This window comes from Hyla sarda, chromosome 6 (assembly GCF_029499605.1).
Source record: "Hyla sarda isolate aHylSar1 chromosome 6, aHylSar1.hap1, whole genome shotgun sequence".
NCBI lineage: Eukaryota > Metazoa > Chordata > Amphibia > Anura > Hylidae > Hyla > Hyla sarda.
In genome coordinates, this window is record NC_079194.1 from 201,390,759 (window position 1) to 201,402,149 (window position 11,391).

Genomic DNA, 11,391 nt, shown 5'->3' on the forward strand with positions numbered 1-11,391 from the left:
CGCCAGGCTTTGGAGACATTTTCTCATGTGTATGGCCATTATAAGGGAATACTACTGATAAGTAATGATTTATTTTTTTCATTTGCCTTCAGGCACAGACGCTTAGCACTGTTGAAACAAGTTAGCATTCGAGAGAACTGTTGTACACTTTGTTGTGATGAAGTGGCAGACACAGAACTGAAACCGTGTGGACACAGGTCAGTCCCTTCACTTATGAAAGGTCACAGTGCTTTACAATTGTTTACTGTAAAGGAGTTATCCAGGGATAGAAAAACAGCCAATTTCTTTGTAAAACAGCATCCCCTTTGTCCTCAGGCTGTTTGTGGTTGCAGCTTAGTTCCATTGAAGTGAGTGAAGCCAAGTTTTAATACCACACATGATCTGAGGACAGTAGTGGTGCTGTTTATGGAAGAAATTGTCTCCTCATTAAAGGGATATCCTGGGGTAGAAAAAAAAATCACTTTAATTTGTGCTCCTGCATGCCTTAAAAAAACTTTTTTTTTTTTTTTTATATATATCAACTGGCTCCAGAAAGTATAACAGATTTGTAAATTACTTCTATAAAAAAATCGCAATCCTTCCAATAATTATCAGCTGCTGAAGTGGAGTTGTTGTTTTCTGTCTGGCAACAGTGCTCTCTACTGACATCTCTGCTTGTCTCGGGAACTGCACAGAGTAGAAGAGGTTTGCTATGGGGATTTGCTTCTAAACTGGGTGGTTCCCGAGACAGGTGTCATCTGAGAGCACTTAGACAGAAAAGAAAAACTCAACTTTAGTGGCTCATAAGTACTGAAAGGATTAAGAATTTTTAATGGAAGTAATTTACAAATCTGTTTAACTTTCTGGAGCCAGTTGATATATGTTATTTTCCGGGATCCCGCCGCTGGGGATCCCCGCATTCTACCATGCGGCACCCACCTGTAACGGCTTCCGGAACCGCTGGAGGCCCTCAGGCTAATACCATCCCGACCACGAGGACGTAAGATCGTGACATCACGACTCCGCCCCCGTGTGACTTCACACCTGGCCCCTCAATGCAAGTCTATGGGAGGGGGCATGAAAGCTGTCACGCCCCCTCCCATAGACTTGCATTTAGGGGGCGAGGTGTGACGTCACACTCTTGCGTCCCTGTGGTATTAGCCTGAGGGCCTCCAGCGGTTCCGGAAGCCGTTACAGGTGGGTGCCGCATGGTAGAATGTGGGGGTCCCCAACGGCGGGACCCCTGCGATCAGACATCTTATCCCCTATCCTTTGGATTGGGGATAAGATGTCTAGGGGTGGAGTACCCCTTTAAGCAGATTTAACAGTTTTGTTTGTTAATTTATTTTGATTTTATTTTGGTAATGTGTGAACACAGCAGAAAATGTATAGTGGCACTTTGTATATTGTTCAAAATGGTTAAAGCATTATTGTCATTAGTTTCTAAAAGCTCCAAAAATGTAGTAATTGGCCCGAAGACATGTACATTAATATGCATCTTTTAGATGTAAAATGCCTTTTTATTTACGGTACATCTCTTTAGGGGGTGCTTACTGTCCTTGCAGTTTTGCTGGGGGCATTCCTTCCTTAAGGAGCATAAGAACTTGCTCCTTTCTCTCCCTCGCTACGTGGCCTGCACGAGAGCATACCATGTCCACAGTATAGGGTGCAAGTCTACAAGAATTCTTTTTAGTTTGTGCCCATAGAAAACCAGAAGTAACTTATATTGGTGGTCCCTGTGCCTTGAAACCACTGTCCTCCTCTGTAAATGCTGCAGATGTCTGGCCCCTGACTCTCCCTCTCAAATGCTCAGTGAGGCAGGAAGTGAGCAGAGCATGCGGAATAACCCCACCCTCCTGTCAGCAAATCCAGTTGTTGCTGTTGGGTCTAATCAGACTAGAGACCAGGGTCTGATGACAAACTGACACAGACCCCCTAATGGTCAGTTTTTCTAATGACAGTAACTCTTTAACCTCTTCCTGCCATAGGACGTATGCATACATCCAAATTGCTAGCTAGTTAGTGCATCTGGATGTAAGCATACGTCCTAGCGATCTCCTTCACAGCGAGATGCACTGCAGGAGATTGCCAGCGTTTTTGCGTTTTGTTTTTTTTTTCACAAAAATGTAGGGAAAGAAATTCAAGAATTTAGTTCTAAAAAATATAATCAGGGACCAACTTATGTGAGCGGGCAGGGACATAAAATGTAGCTGGCAATAATAAAAATTAATAAAGGGGCCATGTAATTGTAACACTAATATATTAATTTTTGTTAGACTTTTATTTTTTTTATTTATAATGTATTTAAAAAATGTTTTCTAAACTGGGAGCTGTAGTACCTGCAGAAAGACAGATCGCAGCAGGTGTCACTCCTGTCTAGGTGACACACCCCACCACTCCCCTGCCCTGTACTTGATGTGAAAAGAACTTCAGGTCAGTCACAGATTCATATTTGGTGCTGAGAGTTGTGATTGGCCAGCACCATCTAGACAATTACAACTCTCAGTGCCAAATATAATAAATTGGTCCCTGATTAAAAAAAAAAAAATGTTTGTACCCAACAAAATTCTTTAAAAAACGCCCGCAGGGAAACTGCCAAAGGGGCAAAAAAAATGCAATTTCCACACACAGGTTAAAACGCAGGGAAAATCAGTGGCAGTTTTTCTGGCGTTTATTTGGCCCCAAAAAACACTAGCAAAATAAGTGGAAACCTAGCATTAGACCTTCATGAAAGATATCTGAAAATGTTTGCAAGTTTTCCAGTCTCACTTGAAGACAAGCAAATCCTGGAATATAATTCAAATACTTTTTAAAGAGCAATATGCATTTCTGTCTCTAGGGGGTGCTGCAGGAAAAAAAGTTTGGTTGTTGCTGGACTCCATCTTGTCGGTATTACAGTAGTCGATTGTTTCTGTCCTCTTAAATGTCAATTAAGGCCAAGCTATCTTATTCCTATTAATGTTCTCCCCATCACAGATAACTAATTCATTGTTTTTGTTTTTCTTCTCTCAGTAAAATGGTGAGACCTACTTCCAGCATTGAATTGATTTGAAACTTTAAAAACATTATTTTATTTTATTCCCCAGGAAAATGTGGGGAAAGTGTTTGTTTTTTCCATAGCTTAAAATTTTACATTTCTAAGCCCGGCAGAGCTAGGCTATATCAGTAGAGAACCGATCTCACTGTTTAGTGCTATGCAATAGCATAACATTATACAGTGAATGCAATCTTATGATTGCATGTAATATGAAGACTTAAATTGCAAAATAAAATAAAAAACTTACAATTTTATAAAAGCCCTTTCCATAGTAATTTCCCTTTTTCCCTTTTTTAAAAAAAAAAATACATATTTGGTATTGCAGAGTGCGGAATTATCCAAACTTTTAAAATATAAATGTTTATGACCCTGCACAGTAACGTGTTAAAAGCCAGAATTGGAGATTTGTTTTTTGTCATATCGGGGAAAAAAATGAATAAAGTAATCAGTCACACACAAAAAAAAGTGTTACCGATTTAAAAACTACAGATCACATCCGTATAAGGTACATTTTAAATGTTCTAGGGGTGAGAATAGAGCAATTTTAAATGACCACTGTCATTTGCCAAAACTTCTTATATAACAGATAGCTTTTTAGTATGTTTGTCATACACATTGGTTAAGAAAAAAAATCTGTGTTTTTTTGGGTGAAAAAAAAAAATGCTGTCTTGTCCCTGTAGTTATTGCCTGCGTGCAGAGACAAAATGCAGGAAGTGTAGGCAGGACAAGCAGGTCCTTTGACACAGCAGGGTGACGAGCCTGGAGCTTGCACAGAGCCCTGCTTGTCTTGCCCACACTTTCTGTATTATGTCCCAGCATAGACACACAGGCATTAGCTGCAGGGACAAGAAAGCATTGTTTCACCCAAAAATTATACACTATTTTAACCAATTTATATTACAAATATACACACGTCTACATAATAGTTTTTGCAAATGACAGGTACGCTGTAAAGAGAATTTGTTATTGGTGTCACTAGCACTAATGTGTTGGTACAGACTGGTAGTGCGGGTGACACTGATAATGATACTTTCCTTAATCTACAAGATATCATTTCCATTGTGATTCGTACAGATACAACAGCTAGAAACCTGATTTTCTCATTTTTTTTCATGTAGGCTGGTATAAAACAATCCCCAAATATTATAGGATGGGGCATTCATGGTGTGTACGTCGAGGGTAATAATGGAAATTTTTGTTTTTCAGTGATCTTTGTATGGAATGTGCTCTTCAGCTAGAAACTTGTCCATTGTGTCGACAAGAGATAAAGACTCGGGTCCGTCAAATTTCTCACATCTCTTGACCTCTGTCAAGTAAATGCAGGAAGATATCTATTTTGTTTCTTTTTTTTAATTATTATGAACAAGACACTGTTTAAAAGCAAACATTTGCAAGTCTTTTGTATTCGCTTCAGATGAAAGAGAAAATGGCCATATCTTATAGCAGTGTGTGATTGACAAGGAGCTCAATCCATTGTCCTTAAGAAGACTAGTGTGCAACAGAAAATCTGCTGGTAACCTAACACAGTAGATGCTACACATCTAGGATTTCAGCATTTGTACAATGAAGGACATTATATTCATCCCTTAAGGTACTTGTGGGACTGAACCATCACATCTGGGATACTACTATACAGTTTGGTAGGAACTCCACCCATTTTGGGCCAAAACATGCCCCTGTTGGATCGCCATGGCCATTGTTGACTTGGCTGCAGTAATGTTATCTTGCCAGCGGGCACCTGAAATGTTATATTGGCACTGTTTTTGCTCAATTTACTTTTGGAAAGGGTTTGCACTATAGTTATGCATCAATGTATTTACAAAAACTGTAACTAATTGTATCATACTGAAAAGTGTCTATTTTTGCCAGACAAAATACAGTATTTGACCATTGTTTTCTATTCATGTGGCCTTCTGCTGGTCAGTCATTTTCCTTATAAACTGTGGACTGCGAATTGTGATTATGTAAATCAACCTTTTAGGGCTTAATTTATATTCCAAAGAATATTTGGTTAAGATACAGGATTAATGCAATATACAGGTGTAAATGTACAGAGTTCTGTAATGTGTGCGGAGTAGTGATTTAAAGAATTGGAAAGTCTTTTCCTATATTTATAGTTTGATATGACCATGTGACCAATTCTCTCCAAGACCAACCTTCAGCGCCCCAGCTGTCAAACTACATCCACCTGCCGGAGCAGAGCAAGTGGTTTGTCCAGCTGGACTATTGAGTTTGTCTGTCAACTGTTGATAAAGGAAATAAGTTTGTATAGATGAATGTTCTGTAAATGGAGAATTACCGGAATTTAATAATGTTGTAATCGAGTGTGTTGTACCAGAGCTTTTAAGCTCTGCCCTGTTAATATAAATGGACGAATGTCAAGTAAAGATTTTACAAAGTCAAGGTCTTTAAGCCGTCACCAGAACGATTATTTATTTAACCAAAGACCAGAAGTTTTTTTTTTTTTTTTACCTTTTTATATAGGATTTAATATTTGCAGTTTCTTATACTATTTTCAAAGCTCAGAGCTGCATTCATAATTCTGCTGGTTTAAAAAAAAAAATATTGCCTCTAAGGCTCATATTATGCAATGGTAGAGTGCAGAGCCCTGCGTGGAACTATTCTTAAAGGGGTACTCTGGTGGAAAACTATTTAAAAAAAACTAAACAAAACTGGTGCCAGAAAGTTAAACGGATTTGTAAATTACTTTTATTAACCAGTTAAGGACCAAGGACATACGCGTATGTCTGTGGGAATTTTGGTCCCTACCGCAGGCACCCCGTGCAAATGCCCAGGGGGGTCGTCAGGAACCCCCCCCATGTCGGCGATCGCCGGTGAATTCACACTGGCGATTTGCTGCGATTCCAGGTCATATGGGTCTCCGGTGACCCGGAAAATAAGGGGGATCGGGATTGTCCAAGACGCTTATGATCCCACCTGAAGGAATAGGAGTGAGGTGGCAGGGGTGGCACCCCTCCTATCCCTGCTATTAGTCGTCTAGAAGTGGTGACCAATAGCAGATCAGGGGCGGGGTTAACTTTTGGCTTCCCCGTTCTGCCCACCCACAATAGGCGGGGCAGAAGGGGGAAAACGGCGAGGACTGGCACGAAAGTCCACTTACCCATCATTGGCGGCAGAAGAGGACGGTGATGCGGCTCCCTGGATCCTACAGAATCCGGTGAGTTGCCTAGCAACATCTGGAGGGCTACAGTTTGAGACCACTATACAGTGGTCTCTAAACTGTAGCCCTCCAGATATTGCAAAACTACAACTCCCAGCATGCCCAGACAGCTGTTTGGGCATGCTGAGTTTTGCAACAGCTGGGGGGCTACAGTTTGGAGATCACTGTGTAGTGGTCTCTAAACTGTGGCCCTCCAGATGTTGCAAATCCCTGCATGCCCAAACAGCTGTCTCGCCATGCTGGAAGTTGAAGTTGCGTACCTCCAGCTGTTGCATAACTACATCTCCCAGCATGCCCTTCAGCGATCAGTACATGCTGGGAGTTGTAGTTTTGAAACAGCTGGAGGTTTGTCACCCCCATGTGAATGTACAGGGTACATTCACACACGCGAGTTTACAGTGAGTTTCCTGCTTCAAGCTTGAGCTGTGGCAAATTTTTCGCCGCAGCGCAAACTCCTAGCAGGAAACTCACTGTAAATGCCCGTCAGTGCGGATGTACCCTAAAAACACTACACTACCACAAAATAAAGGGTAAAACACTACATATACACCCCCTTACACTGTTCCCCCCCCCAATAAAAAAACATTATACGGCAGTGTTTCCAAAACGGAGCCTCCAGCTGTTGCAAAACAACAACTCCCAGCATTTCCGGACAGCCACTGACTGTCCAGGCATGCTGGGAGTTTAGCAACAGCTGGAGGCACCCTGTTTGGGAATCACTGGTGTAGAATACCCCTATGCAATCCCTAATTTAGTCCTCAAATGCGCATGGCGCTCTCATTTCAGAGCCCTGTCTTATTTCAAGGAAACAGTTTAGGGCCACATATGGGGTATTTCTGTACTCGGGAGAAATTGCACTACACATTTTCGGGGGCTACACCAGCCTGTTAGTGTAAAAGTATTTTATTTTTATTTTTTTTAATTTTTTTTACACTAACAGGCTGGTTGCCCTTTTACTTTTTATTTTCACATGGGGTAAACTGAAAGACTCCCAAAATGTGTAACGCAATTTCTCCAGAGTACAGAAAGACCCCATATGTGGGCATAAAATGCTCTGCGGACGCACAACAAGGCTCAGATGTGAGAGCGCACTATGTACATTTGAGGCCTAAATTGGTGATTTGCACTGGTGGCTGATTTTACACCGGTTCTGACATAAAGGCAAAAAAATAAAAATACCCACATGTGACCCCAGTTTGGAAACAACACCCCTCACTGAATGTAACAAGGGGTACAGTGTGCCTTAACACCCCACAGGTGTTTGAAGAATTTTAATTAAATGTGGATGGGAAAATGAAGAAAACTTTCACTAAAATGCTGGTGTTACCCTAAATTTTTCATAAGAGAAAATAGGAAAAAAGCCCCCCAAAATTTGTAACCCCATTTCTTCTGAGTAAGAACATATGTGGTTGTAAAGTGCTCTGCGGGTGAACTACAATGCTCAGAAGAGAAGGAGCTCCATTGGGCTTTTGGAGAGAAAATTTTCCCGGAATTGAAGGCCACGTGTGTTTTCAAAGCCCCCATAGTGCGAGAACAATGGACCCCCCCCCCACATGTGACCCCATTTTGGAAACACCCCTCACGTAATAAGGGGTGCAGTGAGTACTTACACCCCACTGGTGTTTGACAGATTTTTGGAACAGTTGTCCGTGAAAATGAAAAATTTAATTTTTCATTTGCACAGCCCACTGTTCCAAAGATCTGTCAAACGCCAGTGGAGTGTAAATACTGCACCCCTTAAATTCTGTGAGGGGTGTAGTTTCCAGAATGGGGTCACGTGGGGGGGGGGGGGCTTTGTAAACACACATGGCCCCTGACTTCCAAACAAAGTCTCTTTCCAAAAGCTCAATGGTGCTCCTCCTCTTCTGAGCATTGTTGTGCGCCAGCAGAGCACTTTACATCCACATATGGGGAATTTCCATAAATGGGGTTACACATTTTGGGGGTCATTTTTGTCCTACGCCCTGTAAAAAAGTAATTTCGGGGGGGGGACTGCATTTTTAGTGAAATTTTTTTTTTTTCCATTTACACATCCAAGTTTAACAAAAATTCTTCAAGCACCTTTGAGGTTTTAAGGCTCCCTGTATCCCTTGTTACGTTCCTTGAGGGGTATAGTTTCCAAAATAGTATGCCATGTGTTTTTTTTTTTTTGGCTGTCCTGGCACCATAGGGGCTTTCTAAATGCAACAAAACCATTTCAGCAAAATGTCCTTTCCAAAAGCCAAATCTGACTCTTCTGAGCATTGTAGTGCACCAGCAGAGCACTTGATGCACACACCTGGGGTATTTCCATACGCACAGATGGGGTTACAAATTTTGGGGGGCATTTTCTCATTCCCCCTTGTAAAATTTGGGGGAAAACCAGCATTTTAGTGAAAAAAAATTCATTTACACATCAAACGTTAACAAGAAGCCGTCAAACACCTGTGAGGTGTTAAAGGGGTACTCCGCCCCTAGACATCTTATCCCCTATCCAAAGGATAGGGGATAAGATGTCAGATCGCCGCGGTCCTGCTGCTGGGGAGCCCTGGGATTGCTGCTGCGGCAGCCCGCTGTCATTACTGCACAGAGCGACGGGGCATAGTTACGTCTCGGCTCCGTCCCTAGTGACGTCACGGCCCGCCCCCCTCAATACGAGTCTATGGGGAGGGGGTGTGGCAGTCATCACGCCCCTGCCATAGACTTGTATTAAGGGGGCGGGCCGCGATGTCATGAGGGGCGGAGCCATGACGTCTCACTGCTCCGTCCCCTGTTTCGCCCGTCATTACGCACAGAGCGAACTCGGCAATCCCTGGGGTCCCCAGCAGCGGGACCGTGGCGGAGTACCCTTTTAAGGCTCACTGTACCCCTTGTTACGTTCCTTGAGGGGTGTAGTTTCCAAAATAGTATGCCATGTATTTTATTTTTTTTCTGTTCTGGCACCATGGGGGCTTCCTAAATGTGACATGTCCCCGAAAAACCTTATCAGAAAAACTCACTCTCCAAAATCCCATTGTTGCTCCTTCCCTTCTGAGCCCTCTACTGCGCCCGCCGAACACTTGACATACACATGAGGTATTTCCTTACTCGAGAGAAATTGGGTTTCAAAGTCTAGGAACCTCTCCTTTTTTTTACCCCTTGTAAAAGTTCAAAAACAAGAACATGCGAGTGTGAAAAAATGAAGATTTTGAATTCTCTCCTTCACTTTGGGTTACCGGACTTTCTGAATGTCATTTTGAATACTTTGAGGGGTGCAGTTTTTATAATGGGGTCATTTGAGTTATTTCTAATATGAAGGCCCCTCAAATCCACTTCTTAACTGAACTGGTCCCTAAAAAATTCTGATTTTGAAAATTGTGAAAAATTTGAAAACTGCTGATGAACTTTGAAGCCCTCTGGTGTCTTCCGAAAGTAAAAACATGTCAACTTTATGATGCAAACAAATTAGACTTATACAATATGTGAATCAATATATAATTTGGAATGTCCATTTTCCTTATAAGTAGAGAGCTTCAACGTTAAAAAAAAAAAAAAAATGCAAAAGTTCTGTATTTTTTTTTCTAATTTTGGAAATGATGCAAATATCAATGACATTTTTACCACTAACAGTAGAATGTGTCACGAAATAATCTCTGAATCAGAATGAAAGGTAAAAGCATCTAAGAGTTATTAATGCTTAAAGTGACAGTTGTCAGATGTGCAAAAAACGCTCTGGTCCTTAAAGCCAAAATGGACCTGGTTCTTAAGGGGTTAAAATCTTAATTGTTCCAGTACTTATTAGCTGCTGAATGCTACAGAGGAATTTTTTTTTTTCTTTTTGGAACACCGTGCTCTCTGCTTACATCTCTGTCCATTTTAGGAAATGTGCAGAGCAGCATATGTTTGCTATGGGGATTTTCTCCTACTCTGCTGACATTTCTGTCCATTTTTGGAACTGTCCAGAGAGCTCTGTGTTCCAAAAAGAAAAAAAATTCCTCTAGTATTCAGCAGCTACCAATTTCTCGAAGAATTAAGATTTAATAGTAGTTTACAAATTTGTTTAACTTTCTGGCACCAGTTGTTAAAAAAAAATTCCACTGGAGTACCCCTTTAATCCTGCTCCCAGAGGATTTCTGATGGCCTGCTTCTGCAACATGATCAATGCCGCTTATTCCCACACTTTGTCACAGCTTTTCGATATGGTAAGTCACCTATTGTGAATGCATGTCCCGGTCATGTCTTTTATATACAGTAAAGCCTTTCTACAACACCACCACTGATAGAAGACCACTTTTTGGATAATCTACAAATCAGGATCCCCAAGCAAAATGCAATAAATGGGCAGGTGCATGCTACGGTAAGTGTGTTTTAGATTTGGGTCCCATCTGAAATGAGGTGGTCTTGCTGATGTGACTGAACTGACAAATTCATCAAAATGAATGTGTACTAAGAACTTCAATTTTACATGTTTAGTTAAAGGGGTACTCCACCCCTAGTCATCTTATTCCCTATCCAAAAGTTAGGGGGATAAGAGGTCTGATCGTGTGGTCCTGCAGCTGGGACCACCGCGATCTCTGTGCAGCATCTGGCATTTGTTTAGAACTTTGGGTGTGGGCGGCGGGAGTTGTGATGTCATGGCCATGCCACCTCAATGCAAGTCTATGGGAGGGGGTGTGATGTCCACCCATAGAATTGCATTGAGGGGGTGTGGTGTGATGTCATGGGCGTGGCCATGACATCACTACCTGTGCTACTCGCTCCAAGTGTTCGGAACAAAAGATGTTCAGAAAGCTGGGGCAGTGGATTGACATGCTGGATCCACTAACAACCTTAAACCACCTCCTATGAAAATAAGGGAGGGGATGCATGGCTACTAAGGGAGCCACTCCCCCCAAATTGCACAGCAAAAAAATAAATAAAATAAATGTAGCCAGCACCTAAATCCAATACATGGGGGCACGCTGCTGTGGCAAGTACAAAACATGTAAAAAAAAAAAAAAAAAAAAAAAAAAAAGGCAGCAGCACACTTGGTCAACAAAATGGAGGTTCTTAAGTTCTTTTTTGATCAACCTAAAACCACCTCCTGTGAAAATAGGGGCTCCCTCTGTAACTGTGCATCCCCTCCCCTATTTTCACAGCAGTTGGTTTTAGGTTGGTAGTGGATCCAGCATGTTACCCAGCCTGAGGTGAGTGAATGTTTAGGGTCCCATCCGATATGAGTCCGCCTCTGCGTGGT

The 11,391-nt window shown here is 41.8% G+C and overlaps 1 protein-coding gene across 7 annotated transcripts in view; it reads left to right on the forward strand.

Moving 5' to 3' along the window:
• RSPRY1 (ring finger and SPRY domain containing 1) overlaps positions 1-5,437 on the forward strand; it is a 48,360-nt gene extending 42,923 nt beyond the window's left edge. For 6 of the 7 annotated variants that reach the window (XM_056526221.1, XM_056526225.1, XM_056526224.1 and 3 more), the window contains 2 exons: positions 93-197; positions 4,223-5,437. In XM_056526221.1, the coding sequence (XP_056382196.1) occupies positions 93-197; positions 4,223-4,319 (202 nt within the window). In that variant the 3' untranslated portion in view covers positions 4,320-5,437. Of the gene's footprint in view, positions 1-92; positions 198-2,991; positions 3,309-4,222 lie in introns of those variants that run through there. The other variant, XM_056526226.1, reaches the window with a different exon arrangement.
• Positions 5,438-11,391: the final 5,954 nt, after the last annotated feature.